Source organism: Chanos chanos, chromosome 14, assembly GCF_902362185.1.
Source record: "Chanos chanos chromosome 14, fChaCha1.1, whole genome shotgun sequence".
Taxonomy (NCBI): domain Eukaryota; kingdom Metazoa; phylum Chordata; class Actinopteri; order Gonorynchiformes; family Chanidae; genus Chanos; species Chanos chanos.
Genome location: NC_044508.1, coordinates 18,050,213 through 18,066,336, shown reverse-complemented (window position 1 = coordinate 18,066,336; position 16,124 = coordinate 18,050,213). Strand labels below are relative to the sequence as shown.

At 41.7% G+C, this 16,124-nt stretch overlaps 1 protein-coding gene across 8 annotated transcripts in view; it reads right to left on the bottom strand.

Annotated features, from left to right (window-relative positions):
* Positions 1-312: 312 nt before the first annotated feature.
* The window catches only part of nlgn1 (neuroligin 1), a 157,268-nt gene continuing 141,456 nt past the window's right edge, over positions 313-16,124 (bottom strand). For all 8 annotated transcript variants that reach the window (XM_030791276.1, XM_030791279.1, XM_030791278.1 and 5 more), the window contains 3 exons: positions 6,431-6,616; positions 2,999-3,788; positions 313-1,135 (listed from right to left, as the gene is read on the bottom strand). In XM_030791276.1, the coding sequence (XP_030647136.1) occupies positions 313-1,135; positions 2,999-3,788; positions 6,431-6,616 (1,799 nt within the window). The remainder of the gene's footprint in view (positions 1,136-2,998; positions 3,789-6,430; positions 6,617-16,124) is intronic.

Genomic DNA, 16,124 nt, shown 5'->3' with positions numbered 1-16,124 from the left:
CGTATTGTTCTATTATCAGAAATAATAATTATAATAGTAATACAAAAATGATCTCCATCTCTTTTGTTTCTCATTTCAGTCAAAATAGTCCTGTAGGTTTAAGTTTTTTTGTTTTTTTGTTTCCCCCCACTGGTCTCTTTCCTCCTTGAATACAAAACTCCCTCCAGAGAAAAATGCACACACTTTCTCTACACCTTGCCACAAGAGGAGCGGAGATATTCCACACTGCGTGTGTTCCGCTTCAGTCCTCGTAAATTCGTGTGTGTCCTTGTGTGTGTGTATGTGTGTGCGTGTGTGTGAGAGAGAGCATGGCTATACTCTGGTAGTGGAGTGTGAGTGTGGGTGCGGGTGTGGTAGTGTATTATTCTGTCCGCTGGGGTAGCTGTTGAATGGGTGTAGGGAGCCCAGACCCATGCTATTGGGGATCATAGTGATGGTGTTTGGAGTCATTAGAGGGATGTCGTCAGGAGATCGTCGCATGGCCAGCGTGTAGTCGGGTGGACAGCCAGCCCTGAGGACCTCGTGCTGATGCATTGTCTCGCGGCAGTCCCGTTCCAGGTCGCCATGCTTCATCTGTAAGGACATGATCTCTTCCTCCTGGGCGTGTGGGAGTTCGTTGGCGGTGCTCCGTTGGGGACTGCAGCGCCGGTGCACCTCGTGTCGCCGTTTGTCCTTCTTGTAGTACAACGCGGCGAACGCCAGGATGTTGAGGAAGAGGAGAGAAGCTCCCACTGCAATGGTGACGCTCAGCTCTGTGGAGTAGTCCCTCTGGTCCACCAGGAAAGGCTGGTTTTGGTTAGAGATTTCTTGCGGCTCGGTGGGGAAAGGCGTGGGGTTGGGCCGCTTGGTGTTGGGTTTCGGAGGCCTAGGGGTACGTGGAGTCACTTCTGGTGGAGGCACCTTGGTGGTGGTGGAGATGATCTGCGTTACCTCGTTGAGACTGTGGAGATGAGGCACCAGTTCCAGCCACAGGTTGACCTTGTTGGCGCGATAGTGCTCTTTGACGCGAGGCTTAAGGCCGATATGCAGATACAGCTGGTCTTTCTGGTTGTAGCGCATCCAGGCCACCTCCTCAAAGCGGTTAGGTTTGGTGTGGATGAATTTCGTGTCCTGAGGGACCGGCTGGTTAGGGTCACTGAAAGGGAACAGGGAGAGAGTTTAGTACGAGCTAAACGGCGAACACGAGAAGATAATTTCTACAGCAATGGACACGGAATGGCATATGGAAGAAGCCAATCCACATCATAAAGACTCTGCAACATAAAATGAAGGCATAAATCTTATAAACGTCCTGTGTGATGCAGCAATTCAGGGTTATATATGTACGTCATTAAGAGTTCCCATGATCCCTTGGGGTGTGTATAGGATGGCAGTGAAATGTCATTGTGCCCCATTACGCTCCAAAAAACAATTATAGACATGACTACATGCTTAAAGGAGATGCAACGGGGCTCTTAATATTCTCTCTGCGGGCATTACGGCCTGCTGACGAACAGAACCTGTTATTAATTAAAGTAAAAAAAAAAAAAAAAGACTCTTGGAGGGGAAACAGTACATTTTGCAGGTTACACAAATTGATTTGTTGTCCTCATGTGAAATGACAATTATCAAACCGGACAATTTTACAAAAAACTAAAGCCAAAGCCCAATCAACAGCAGACTCATTCAAAGCATTCATTCATTCAGTAAGGCCGCAAATACAACATAGAATTATATAAAGATACAGTAGTTCATAAATTATATAAACAGATATTTAATGTTTCTATGGGCTTGTAATGCAATACTCAAAACTGTATATCAGTGTATAATATTTCATAAGCCACTTGATCTTTACATGTTTAAGTGTCTCCCGAGTCTGCCAGGGGTCTGACAATTAAGCTCTGATTAAAACCTTAGGCAATCCGTGGCAGGGTCCCCAGGCAGCGACTAGCTGTAGGCTAAGATTGTGGTGAGACGCTGTTGAGTACTTCAGAAGCCAAGGGCTTGAATACAGTTCAGTTGAGGGAGACAACATAAGCCAGGCAGTAAAGCTTAGTTTTAAATGTTGTTAATTCAGATGCAGTTTATATTAGGTGTCGTTGATAAGCATATGTTCAGTGGTGCTCGGTTTATCAATCCAATGTGAATACCAGTTTTGGTGTCTCCTCCATCACTGATTGCTAATATGTGGACCAATGTTTCCCTTTAAAAATAACTGAAACTGATGTAACAAGTGTATGTTTCATTAAAGTTTGAAAATGAACGCAAACACTTTTCTTTCAAAGGAGTGAATATAACAATTTTACACATGAAAGGGAAGAAATGAGCAATAGATTTATTGGGTTTTTACTCCCAGTGAATCACAACTCATGTTAGTTACATATTCAATCAGTTCTGTAACTTGTTGTTGAAGAAACAAGAGTGCAAGTTTCCTCTGAGATCATATAACAGGCATATTGAATATCTCTGGCCTACTTGATAATCACTATTCAAAAAAATGTTGCTATAGCCCATGAAATTAGCATTCATTACTGTAAATGACTCACTATATCTGAATAACTGTTCTACTTTTGTCAAACAACAGAGAGAAGAAACAGCACAGAGCCTCCAGTGTCAGCACAGTGTCTCCAAACATTGTTTTTTTTCCCCCATACTCTACAAAAATTGCCATAACATACCACTAGTTTCACCAACTGGCCAAAATAAACTCTCTGTATTAACCTCCATACCAAATGAATCCACTAAAAATAACACGTTTAACACGAAGCTTTACGAATAATATGAACAATATATTTCAAGCATACATAAATGATACATAAAAGTACACTGTTGTAAAAACACTACGACTGTAACTGTGTAACTGATGTAACTGTGAAAATGATGTAATGGTCAAGCCCTAGTCTGGATCTCCACTCTCCATGCATAACTGACACACTGACATATTTTGATTAATGACCAGAAACTGGACACTCATAATGTTAACTGTCAGCTTACGTTTTCCCAATAAAACCAGACTCACCCAGTTTTGGCGAAGTTGGTCCAGTAGGTCATGACCACAGCGCTGAGCATCACGTCGTTCTTGGAGAAGTTGCAGGGGAAGAGTTCGGTGGGTCCGATCATGGGTAAGCCAAACACGTAAGGGATCTCGTCGCCATGGGCTGCATCCGCCCAGGGGGGAACCTGCTCGGTCTGGCAGTGATGGTAAAAGGCGTAGAAGTAGGTCGGCGACCCGAAGCTGGAGTGAAGGTCTGCGGTGGCCACAGCAGGCGCCACCCACTGGTGATCGGTAAACAACGCCAGCAGGGTCTTCCTCCTGGTCTCTGGGTTGTGGCGGTCTGCCCAGTCCGTGTACATAAACTTAATGGTTTCCCGAAGTATGTCCTTGCCCTCCGGGTAACCGTAGAGGTCGTCGACGAAACTCGACACGGCGTAGTCGAAGTCGTTGGCCTGGACGCCGTTCTCGTTGTCCACGATGAGCTCCACGAACTTTAAGCCCTCGCCCTGGTTGACACCTAACATGATATCATAGTTGAGGAACTCGCCTTGCTCCATGAGAATCTGGGGGTCGTCGGGAATGACGTCACCGTCAATGACGGGCCCAAAAGCGATGTGGTAACGCGCCGGTTGGATGTCCTGCTCTACCAGCTCCTTGTAGTGCTTTTTCTGCAAACACTCCACCAGGTCCACTGAGTCTTTGAGGTTACAGCCCACCTTCTTTGCCAGCATGCGGGCATACTTAGCAGGCTGAAAGCTGACTGCCCAGCTGGATAGAGCGGTACCACTCTGTGCTATAGCTCTCTGGAAGAGGCCTACAGACAGATATCAATACAAGCTTTTAAATAAAGAATAAATACCAGACAAACACAAACAAGATATAATGTGCTAGAAATGAAATGAACTGCAAGCAAACTAAAAGTGCAACTATAAAAGCGTAACCAAAGCTAAAAAAGTTTGGGTAATGTTTGGAGATGTTTGGATAAAGCAATGGAGGATTTCAGAAAAAAGAAACTAAGATGGAATTAAGATGAGAAAGAGTCAAGTTTGAAAATAAACAAATGAAAATAATAAAAATCCAACAGCTGTAACTGTCATTCCCATCTTAAAGTTCTTTTTTCTTGATGACTTGAATCCTTTCACACAAGAGAACTCGCACTTTCAAAACGGGTAACACAGCACCTCTACCAGGGACGAGGTTTCCAAAACACATCTCTTTAGCAATATGAATCATCACCTTTAAAAGAAGTTGTAAAGCCAGATCATTTGACTAAAAGAGTGGCATTTGACTGATCCACACTGGATTTAGCATTGAACAGTCACGCTCCTCACTGCTGTCCTTCAAGTGTGTGTGTGTGTGTGTGTGTGTGTGATTATGGGCTGATAAGAAATGTTACACCAGCGGAAAAAAAAAAAAACTGTGTGTTTAAAAGAAAATACATAATGGTCTTTTATGGAGATAATCATATCTGCTTATTCTCAGAAATGTGTTTTGAATTGCATGGTGATTTGAGAAAGTACACTGTTCATTTGGACTTTATGTGAAAACAAGAAATAACTGTTTTTGCTTTTCTCATTTAGAATTTTTTTTTTTTATCACTTAGATTCATTCATGCGGTGCAAACAGTCAAGAAAAACTCATAATTGTCCTTCTTCTATGAAGTCGTTAGATAATGTTATCATTTACTTTCTGGTACTTTGATAAAAATAAAATGTTTTGGGTTTTTTTGGAGGGGGGCTGCTGCTAGGTGGTTGCTGGATTTATAGAGACACTACTCTCACTCTACTGAAGCTTGAATTGTTTCCCCACTTGTAAGTCGCTTTGGATACAAGCGTTAGCTAAATAAATGCAATGTAATGTAACTACATACATCCTAATGGGTTTTTTAAAGAAATGATAGTGTCAAAGACAAATTTGGCAGTTTGATAGACGGCCCTTTTCATGTGTCGAGATGAGACACTTAAGACACACGCCACTGAAGAAAAGCAAGATACCAGGCATCCAAAAAAATCTTTCTTGCCATGCAAGAAAAAGAGGTTAAATGAGCTTTTCTGTGTTGCCATGGGATCACCGCCTTGGAAGCCACAGTACTGCATGTCTTTTTTAATGAAGTGTAACGTGTTACTTCTCTGTCGTTCTGAGAGAAAAGCATCCAAAATAGTCAGTGATTTCAGTTCAGATTTCTAACCCACGGATCTCCTCTGTGGTACACAGACATTCTTCTCTAAACGTGACATTAGATTGCATAATGGAATATGAGTGTACAAAAGCATGTGAGTCATTTTTTAATAAAACATACTTAGGTGAAGATGGAAAAAACAAAAAAGCAAAAAAAGAGACAGTTCTGCTTGATTAACCAGCACACAGACCTCCTTCAGGCTGATGTACTCATGTGGAACATGCAAGTTACTGACAAGTGTGTCTCAAGGCTCATTTGAACCATAGTGACAACGTTAAAGAACATTTGAGCCTGGAAACAGCTCTATAGCACCCAGTTTGTGCATACAAAAGAATGAGAGAGCACAGGAGACGAAAAAAAACAACTGTTCCTGCACATGCAAATGCATAATACACACACAAATGTATTCTGCAAAAAAAGAGGAAAAAATGTAAACAAATGACATGGGCCATCATGGCTCCTATCAACAGAAAGATCTAATGTTCAAAATGTGTATGGGATATGAAATAATGATATGGCATATGGAAGATATTAACATTAAGGCTAGAGGCAGCACATATTTGTCTATAACCCAATGCTTTCACAGTTATGGATCATATTTTTGATATTGGAATATTTATCATATCATTGAATAACAGGCATTGTGAAAGTTTATGAGCATGAATATTAGATTAGAATCTGTGTAGGTGCTGCTGGAGTCATTTTGAGTGACACTAATGGACTCCATTGTAAATCCGAGTCGCTGTATGCCTCAACTAGAAGCTCTCTGACCAAACACCATTAACGTAACATGATAATGAAAAGTAAGGATGACACACAAAAGACATTAGGAACAGCATGGCCGGCCGGCGCAGTTAATACGAGTCACAGTGTGCTTCGTTCCGCGGCCTTCCTCGTCTCACGGGGAGCAGAGCGAATCGTTCTTTATTTACTTTTGAAATGAAGAGGTCTCTAAGGGTTGGCAAGGCTCAGGGGTCTAATGAAACGTTATCAAATGAATAAACATATGAGGAGATGAAAGAGAGTGAGTGACCGAGAGAGAGAGAGAGAGAGAGAGAGAGAGAGAGCGAGAGAGAGAGAGAGAAAGCAGAAATAATAACCATCTACGAAAATGTGGCATGCAGCCATTTTATAGAAATGACGTCTTCACAGACTAATTTAAAAAAAACAAAACAAAACAAAAAACCATGAGCACAAGTGGCATGCAGACATCAAAAAGGTCAAAAAAAGTTGCAACCTCTGCATTATACCTTTGGTTGAATTGCTCCAACGGTTACCTTCAGAATAATGGGACAAAGTCAGAAGGTTGACACAGGAGGCACCAGCCCCTGATCCAAAAACAGTAATGCGTAAAGGGTCACCCCCAAAGAAAGCTATGTTTTCACTAGTCCAGCGCAGGGCCTGGATCTGATCCAGCAGGCCATAGTTCCCCTTAGCCGCTTGATCACCCGTGCTTAAAAAACCTGCAAGACACAAAGGGAGACAGAGAGAGAAAGAGAGAGAGAAAAGATGAGCGTTTTCGCTGTTAAAACAATATGTTTTAATGAAAAAGACTGTTCCTTTTTCTTAAACCGAGCGTAATCCAGCCTTTACAGGTGGTCTGGGCATGCAGAGGAGACAACATCTAGGTTAGATAACATCTTTTTTTGTGTGTGTGTGTGTGGAAAATAATTACGTGGCTTCCTGAAGAGGAACATCTAACGGTGATATCTACAGTATTACAGCGTTTAGCATTTCTTTGTTTTGTAGAAGAACAATAAGAATAGCCAGAGGAACAAAGGACAAAGCTTTGGCACTGAAGCCAAAGAGTTTTAACATTAATTAATGGCAGTGATGACAGTTCTCCACCTCTGGAGAGCTGTGGTAACCAGCTTTTTAATGGCTGTTTATTTTCCCCACTCTTCCAATTGGCCCGACCTCTCCTGACAAACAAAATGTCGCCTAATGACATCATTAACCAGGGCCTGGTCTCTCATTTGCACCAGGCTGCCGCTGCTGCTTCTGACAGGGAGGAATTACTGAGGTTGAGAAAAGGAAAACTTGTTTTTCATAATGATACTTCAACTTTCTTTTTTTTTTTTCCGCCACCCCAAATCTCTTCACTTAAGTTTCTGAAGGAATGCAGATGGTTTAATGGGGTTTGACTGGCAGACGTTTTTATCTTTGGGTGCAATTAAAAGACATTTGGAACAAGTTGTTGACTAAATTAAGCCCTCATTTCACAGAAATGAGGGCCTGAAACTATAACCACTGAGTCTTTCACATTTAGAAAATAGTGTTAACATGGAAGAACTTGATTATAAATTACTTGTGGAGTATGAACTACAAACAAGAACCTCATCCGACCAGTTTGCAAGAAGGATATTTGGCAGTAAAGTACTACTTGTTAGTCCTTCATCTGGCTCTTCAGAAAGCGAAACACACAAAGCAAGGTACAGAGTTAAAGACGATGTTCAGAGGTCTGGGGAAAAAAAAGGATTAAAAAAGAAGACAACAATTATGTTTTATTCACCAGTTTCCTGGGTGAGGACTCATGACTTCCACTTATCAAAATACAAATTGCTTATACAGCAACAATGGTGAATAAATCTTATTTATCATAATTGCTTTAAGATCAGTCCTCAAGTGACCGTACTTGCACCTCACTCTGGTTGAATTAGACAAAGTCACAATGCTGTTTTATTCCATAACGTTCAAGCTCTAGTCCAGTTATGAGGGTCAATTTACACACATACGTTTTTTGTGAATGATTTTGTCATTATGACTGCCCAGTGGCCCTTCCTCATACCCGGTTCCCTTAACATACACCATGCTTTCAGTCTTTAAAGGGTCATATCAGCTAATACAGTGAATGCAAATTTCTCCACATCAGAGCTCACACTACACATTATGATTCAGGTTTCCCAAATTTACACCTATTAAATTAGAAGTAAAAAATATCAAACGTGAGGCTAGAGAGTAAAATGATTTTGTTATGTTGTACAGTAGAGTTTTATCACAGGAACATATTACAACTGTGTTTCACATCTGGAAAAAGAACAAAACCAAAGAAACAAACAAACAAACAAACAAAAAACAGTCACATAAGTGGCTTTTCTGCACTTCAAAATATACACAAACAAAACTAATCACACACACAAACTGTAGATCTGCAATCTGCCCCTCCCCACACACACTCCCTTTTTAGATTGAGTTCTCCATTCAATTTAATTAATGTAGTTTTGCTGGCATATCAAAGGCCGGTCTCCTGGAAGCACTAGCCATCTACGAGCGTGCCTTTTTAATTGATTCCATTTAGCCGGACCAGTGTGCAGGGAGAATCAAAAGGACCGATCGCAAGCTCGAAAAACTGATTAACAATCACATGGCATGTTGTCAGCACCGCCGATGCCTGCTGCTCGCAACAGCCAGTGGACCTGGCCCCCGCGCTTGTTACGAGAGAAGTAGAGACAGAAAGAAAATGAGAGAGAGAGAGAGAGAGAGAGAGAGAGAGAGAGAGCGAGAGAGAGAGAGAGAGAGAGAGAGAGAGAGAGAGAGAGAGAGAGAGAGAGAGAGAAAAGCAATTCAATCCAATCACAGATTGGGAATCCAATCTACAACTGAGAATATGTGGCCCAGGCTTGTAAATGAAGCTGCGTGGTATTATGCTAGAGGTAAAAGCAGAGACACAACAATGTGATTTCATAGAAATGAAATGGAGCACAGATGACATCAGAGGATTTCTGTCTTATTTATTTATTTTTTTTTTTTGGCCTGACAGGAAAACGAGCACCATCTGATCTTGTTACTATGTTAGTGACAGACGGCAGTAGGGTACAATGTTACAAAAGGACTTGGGGGCACGCTCAGAACAGGTAGGCTCTGTTTCAGGAACAAGGTCACCTGGATACCACCTCTGCCAAATTCTCTAGTGAGGTCAGGGGGTACAATCTACACAATAACACTTATCATGTGAACTTCTATTACAAATAATGCCATAGACACATCACTTCCAATTCAAAATACTGCAAATAGGATCTTGTAAACAAAAATCTTAAAAAAACAAACAAAATAGGCAAACAAACGAAAAAACCTCTTTATATCAGTGTTTCTCTGCCCAGTCCTCCAGTACCTACATTACCCAACTGTTTTATGCCTCAGGCACTGGATTCAGTCGATCATCAGACCATCCAGCCCTGGATCAGGCGACTTTGATATGATAGAAGAGCGCTTAAACGAACGTGTGCAGGGCACAGGTCATCTGAGGCCTAGGTGGGGAAATAAAGACCCAAACCATTTATTAAAGGGAGAATAACTGTACTGACACTGCACTGAAACGGAGTCTGATAAGTAGACGGGGTGAAATTCACAGTAGTGTTGTGTCTGGAGAGGCAGAGAGTGTGTGTGTGTGTGTGTGTGTGAGGGAAGTTACCCCTGAGTCTGCGGACAGCAGCTAGCTCTGCCCTGACACACTTCTCAGTGCCTCCGCTCCGAGGTTTTAATAGTTTTTTTTTTTTTTTTTTTAAATCAACCGACCAATTTAAAAAGCCAGCTCTCCAACTGTCACACAAATCTGCTCCAAGTATTCCCTTCAGAAGCCACCAAAAAAAAAAAAAGTCGGTGCAGAAAGTTATTAGGGTGAAGACGGTGATGTGTCCAAAGAGGTCATTTGAGTGCATGGACACATCTCTTAAAATTACAAATCAATCAATAAATAATAATAAAGGCAGGAGACTACAGATCACACTAAATACCAGAGGTCCATGCCCTGTTTGGTAACAGATACTATCACTTTATCTGCTAAGATATGAAAGAAAAGTCAAAGTAAAAAGAATCGGAAGTAAATGTTGCCAAAACATTTCAAAAAAAGACTTAGATTCCTGTGAGGGGCAAGACACTGGAACTTACTACTTAATGAAAGAGGAACTGCATTTAGGGCTTTAGTACAATGTGTTATGTGCCTTAATCACCTTTTCTTGGACCACCAGTGCAAAAGCAGAGACACTGAATTAATCTTCACTTTGTCTGGAAAAACAGAGAAAGAGAAAAAGAGAGAGAGAGAGAGAGAGAGAGAGAGAGAGAGAGAGAGAGAGACAGAGAGAGCTAAAAAGAAAAACAAAAAAGACAGAGCTGGGTTCCCTCATGTAATGTGAAAACTGTCAGAGAAGTATTAGTCCCAACTCTCTTCAAGGTTGATAGAGGAAACACTGCTACACAGCTCAGAGTCCTTGAAATGCTCTGTTATAATATTTGGCACCTTTCACTTGGCAAAAAAGAAACATTGCGACCAGTGCGTCAATAATTTGTTTGTTCGCTCTGCAGCAACACACACACACACACACACACTCACGCGCGCACACACACATACACATACACACATACACACACGCACACGTAGGCACACACACACACACACATCTGCAGAACAAACAGAGCTCTCTGCTGCATTTGTGTCTCTCCAAATATTTACAAGGCGGTGATACCTTCATATTTCATCGCGACCAACGCAAGAACGTCATCTGTATCTCTAAAGGCCTTGTGACTAAAACAGTTCCCATCTGTTACTGAAAGTTAGAATGTCATTTCAAACCGAAAAGTTTTCAAAGTGCTGTAGGAGGAGGAGGAGGAACAGAGCTGCCATTTGTGAACAGTGAAATTAAATAACAAAATGTTTCATTAAACGGGGGCTAAAGCGAGCGGCAGTAATATATAATCACTTCAGGAAGGAGTGTCCCTTGAGGTGATTAGCAATAATACGCTCTAATCAGTCAGAGATAAAAAGTTACAAAAGGCTGTACAATAATGCATCGAGTCAAACTTGAACTGTCCGTCTGTGTCCCTGAAGTATGTGTGTTCTCTGAATGATGGCTATTACAAAGAGTCTTGGTAAAAAAAAAAAAAAAAAAAAAAAAGAAAGAAAAAAAAGAAAAAAAGAAAACCCATGCAGTATCCTGAATGTATTCGACTTGACAGACCTATTCCTGGCTGAGCTGCTTTGATATGCAGAATTCTAAAACCTGAAAACTGCTGCCCCAGGTAAAATAAACTCGTTTTTTTTTTCTCTTCGTCTTCTTTTTTTTCCTCAAGGATATTACACTAAAGTAATACACATTTGCCACAAAAAAAGAAAAAAAAAAAACCTTTCCTTTTTTTCTCTCCCCACCAACCCGAGGTATTCTCGAAGGAGATGTAGTGACAAACTGAACAGCCATCATGTGCATGGATATCTTTTAGAAAATGTACAACCATGCAAAATGGATGCCCTTACATACAACTTGGCAGTGAAAAGTATGTGAAAATAGACAAAAAAATAAATAAATAAAATAAAAATAAAAACAAAACAAAACAAAACAAAACAAAACAAACCCTCCACCCCCCCCCCCAAAAAAAAGTAAAGCACACACAGAGGTCGAATCATCTTCCCAAAGTCAGTATGAGTAATGAAAAGTGATTTTCAGTAAGAAAGAATGATAACAATGTTAGCTGTACAAGTCAGACTGCTGCATTATTTTACATATATTAACCCCCCCCCCCCCCATTCTTTATCAGGGCTAACATTCCCGTCATTTACTGTTGCACAAAACAGAGTAAATCAAATTAACTTTAGTGAGGCATATTGTTTGCTAATGTCGAATGAGCACCTTGTCACAACTTCACACTAACGCTTTTTTTTAATGTAAAGTACTACATCAGTACGCTCACGGGTCTTTTCAACTCAGTAAAAGATTAATCTCCCTCCGCTGAACTCCTGGAATCACGCGGGAATGGAGAGATACCGCCTCGTTCTGGACGTGAACTGTCGTCGGCTTTAAGACAGTACGTGTGGTGTATTTTCCGGTTTTGATTTTTGTGAGGAGTGTTTGCTGAACTGGTAGGCTGCGAAGCCTCTGATTCTTTAATCATAATCAGTCCCAGATGGGTCGACCGGAGAGCGCTAATGAAAGCTAATGTAAACACTTGCTTTGAGTTCATTCCACTTGACTGACTTTGTTTAATGGATGCGCTGTAGCTACCAACAAACTCCAAATAAAGCGGCTCTTTTACAGTTCCACAGAGAAGCAAACCCGCACGCAAAACAAACCATCTCCCTGCCACGCACACCAACACCTCCAATCAATCAAACAGCCCTGCTCTTTTCCATTTTTTTTTCTTTTAATGCATCAGACTTGTAAAAACAATCAACGACTAAAGTACAAACACATATCACGGGACAAACAACACAAGCTCTTTTCACAACAAATGCCAAAAAAGGGAGGGGGAGGGGCTTCTTCTTATTTTTCCTCCATGTTACAAATTCTTTTTATTTTTGTTCTCCTTTTTATTATTTTTTTTTCTCCTGTTTTTCATTTGACCTTGTTTGTGTTGAATCATAGAAGCATAAGAGGAACACATAATGACAGCTTACTGACTAGAACACGTCATTAAACCATTTCACTGGCTGTCAAAGCATTGTTGGCTTCACCTGTAATTGGCCGATTTTGACTGGGTTCTAATTGTGACTGATTGTTGTTCTAGAACAGAACATGGACCTGGTCGTCTAAATACATGGGCAACACCTCTCTGGAGTGGTACACAGCATAGTTAAACATAGACACTTTTCAAGAAATAGACATCAATTCAGTTGTAAACTCAAGTTCTTGGATACAATGTTGAGGGGCATGAAAAGAACTAATGAGATTCCTCTTTGCGTTTTAATTAAATGCATGTGTACAAAAATTAAATTGTTTTTTTGTTTTTTGTTTTTGTTTTTTTTTTTCAAGATATTTCGACTAAACTATGAATAGATTTGTGCAGAACAGAAAACTATTTTGGCTTTCTGATGAAAATGCCTGAAAATGCAAAAAGGTAACCCAAATAACTCCTAAAGAACGGTTCCAAATGCTTGTGTATAACATACATGAAACATCCAAACTGCAACACTCATCCCTTTGAAATGCAAGTTTCATTGGTTGGATGGCTTCAAAACCTGATCTGAATTGTTAACCAGCTTCCTTTCCATAGAAAAAAAAAACAACAACATTTGCATACAGATAACAGGTCTCTACAGACTCTCTCTCTCTCTCTCTGTCTCATACACACTCACACACTCACACACACACACACTCACACACACACACACACACACTCACACACACACAAACACACACACACACACACACACACATTGAGCAAGACGTAGGAGAGGGAGAGAGAGAGAGAGAGAGAGAGAGAGACAGAGACAGAGAGACAGAGTAAATGAAAACCTTCCATAAGAAGTGCAAGTCTAAAGATAGCTTTACATCTTTCACTCTTTCCCCTCTCTCTCTCTTTCTCTCTCTCTCACTTCAGGGCGAACTCATACTGTATGATATGTGGGTGTACTGTGTTGCTGAGTTGAAGCTGGTGGTTTGAGAGCCATAGAAACAGTGACCCGGAAACTAACCTTATCTACCAGAGGACAGACACATATTACAGACTTCATGTTGATAATGATCCAAGGCCTATCTGGGGACTAAGGAGAAGTCAGGCCTCCTCCCCGTGAGAAGGAGAAATGACTTCAGAAACCTACGAGGAACCTGGAGGCAAGGTCTCACTAATGAGCCCGGACGACTGAGGAGACGATGTGGAGACGGGCTGTGTCTCCTGCTTCCCCTCCAGTCACAAACACCGGCTTCTGAAAATGTCATTTCACCTCTCCGCCAGCCACCCAGCCATAGTCTTGTGTGTAATAAAGGGAAGGCTGGGATTTCAATTGCGCTGTTTTAAAATCTCAGAATTGATGAAGTCAATGAGGGACTGATTTAAATGCATATGTTACCCTCTGAGTGCTGACTGAGGCTGCTGGTCTGTGTGATTAACGTTTTTTTTTTTTTTTTAAGACACTGGGACTTTGGTATAAGATCGTAATATGTCTGATTTAGTGGATTCCTTCACATTTTTTTTATATCTACATACTGAAATGTACACTACAGGAAAATACAAGAGATAATAACAGGACAATAGTACATTTTAGACTAATTTGGCCATATTTGGATCAACGTGTCCAGTGGTTGTTTTTTCAGACTGCCTCCAGGAAACAAGGTTTTGGTCACCTCGGAGGAGGCGTTCTGACTGCCGGTTTGGGACCTTAACCTTCCAACAGAGATCAACGTTTCAAATCTGTATTCAGTCTAGGAAATAATGAGACAGGGCAGCCTCCACCCTCTTTCACTGTGTCTTCTCTATCCATTTATACATATTAGCCCTGGAATGGGTCACATTTAATCATTTCAGTTGCAATGGAGAGGACAGTGACACACACACACACACACACACACACACAAGGCCTTCTGCATCCTGCTCACTGACCAATGCTAATGGCAGTTTTGGAATGCTTCAGCGAACAGCTGTGTTTACTCTCTTACAAGCTACTCTAATAAACAATGCCCCTTCTCCAAGTTCTCCCAAATTAAGAGAAACACCACTCCTTGACACCAATGAATGAGACAAAAATGAGTCTAGCAGGCATTAAGAGAAATGAGCTAACAGCAACAGACTTAACCACTAATCACACACCAGAGTGCCATCTTGACAACTCCACATAGACTTAAAGGCTTTTTAATGCCCATTCAACAGAGCCGTGGGGACCAGCTGAGGGTCTCCCAAAGCTTGAATTGCCCAACCAGATGAAGATTGAGGCCTGATATTAAAATGGACAGTGGAGAAAAATAAATTATGTCAGTACTTCCTCCACATTTTTTCCCCATAGGCTACACATAAAAGTTGTTTCTTTTAACGCTACTGAGCCCCCCCCCCCTCCATCCCACCAGCTTGATTGGCTGCTATGGCAACACACTGTGCTTTTGTCTTTGACCTCACTGCCAGATTTCATAGGAAACAACATTGCCGTGCCAAGAACCAGAAAGCTGTTTGCCTCCCTCCAAAGGCGAGGGGCGTCCGTGAGGAGGACTGTGGTAAAAATTAGATGGATTCAATGGAGCGAGTGCTAACTCGGATGTTCTGCTAGGGCATCGACATTAGGAGATCCGTGAGTTCTCCAAAAAATAGCAGAATTTCAGCTGAAGGACAGGGTGAGTGGGTGTGCGTGTGTGTGTATGTGTGTGTATGTGGGGTTTTTTTTCTACTTCCATAATGACCTCCAGTTGTGCGGCGTAGCTGAAAATATTACACGCGTTCAACAGGAGAAGTGTAACCGGTCCACAGAAAGGTCAGAGTAATCTCAGAGAGCCGCGGGGGGTCGTATTTGCCTGAATTCTGCCACATTACTGATCGACAATCCTCCATAATCCACAAATTGTTCTCTCTTTCTTCCTTTCTTTCTTTGGGCTTTGTGTTTAGAGAGAGAAGGAGAGACATTTTTTGAAAGGCTAAAATTCTCTCACACTGTCTGCTGACTGACAGTCAAGGCAGGCTGGCAGATGCCTTTGGTGAGAAGTAAGAGAATAACAAAAAGAGAGAAAGAGAGAGAGGGAGAAAGAGAGAGAGAGAGAGAGAGAGAGAGAGAGAGAGAGGGAGAGAAGAGATGTCAGAGTGGAAGAGAGATGGAGGGAGAGGTAACAATATCGAACGCTATCCCAGGGGCCAGAAGCGGTTAACAGTGTTTGACAGCTGTGGCAGTCCGTGCCCAACACCTGAGCCACTGGCACCAATAGGAGACTCTCACTGTCCGGGGGTGAACCGGGGTCCACCCAAGCATCGGCAAATCCCTGTTAGTGCATTCTGACACCCACCAAGATGAAATGTCACTGCCTTCCAGCCTCACCCCTCCCACCCCAAATGCTACCCCCCCCCCCCCACACACACACACTTGACACAGTCAGCATAAACATAATCTTGACCTTGCCATACAAGTAAGCAATTTATATGAAACTCCTCTAAACTCCTCTACATGAGCATAAAACAATTCAAAACTCGGAGGCAGACAGATAAGCTCTTCTCTGAGAGACTTAATCATCCTCTTGTGCTGAAGTCCTTGAGAGGTTTTTTTGTTTGACGGTCTTTGTTCACGACAGA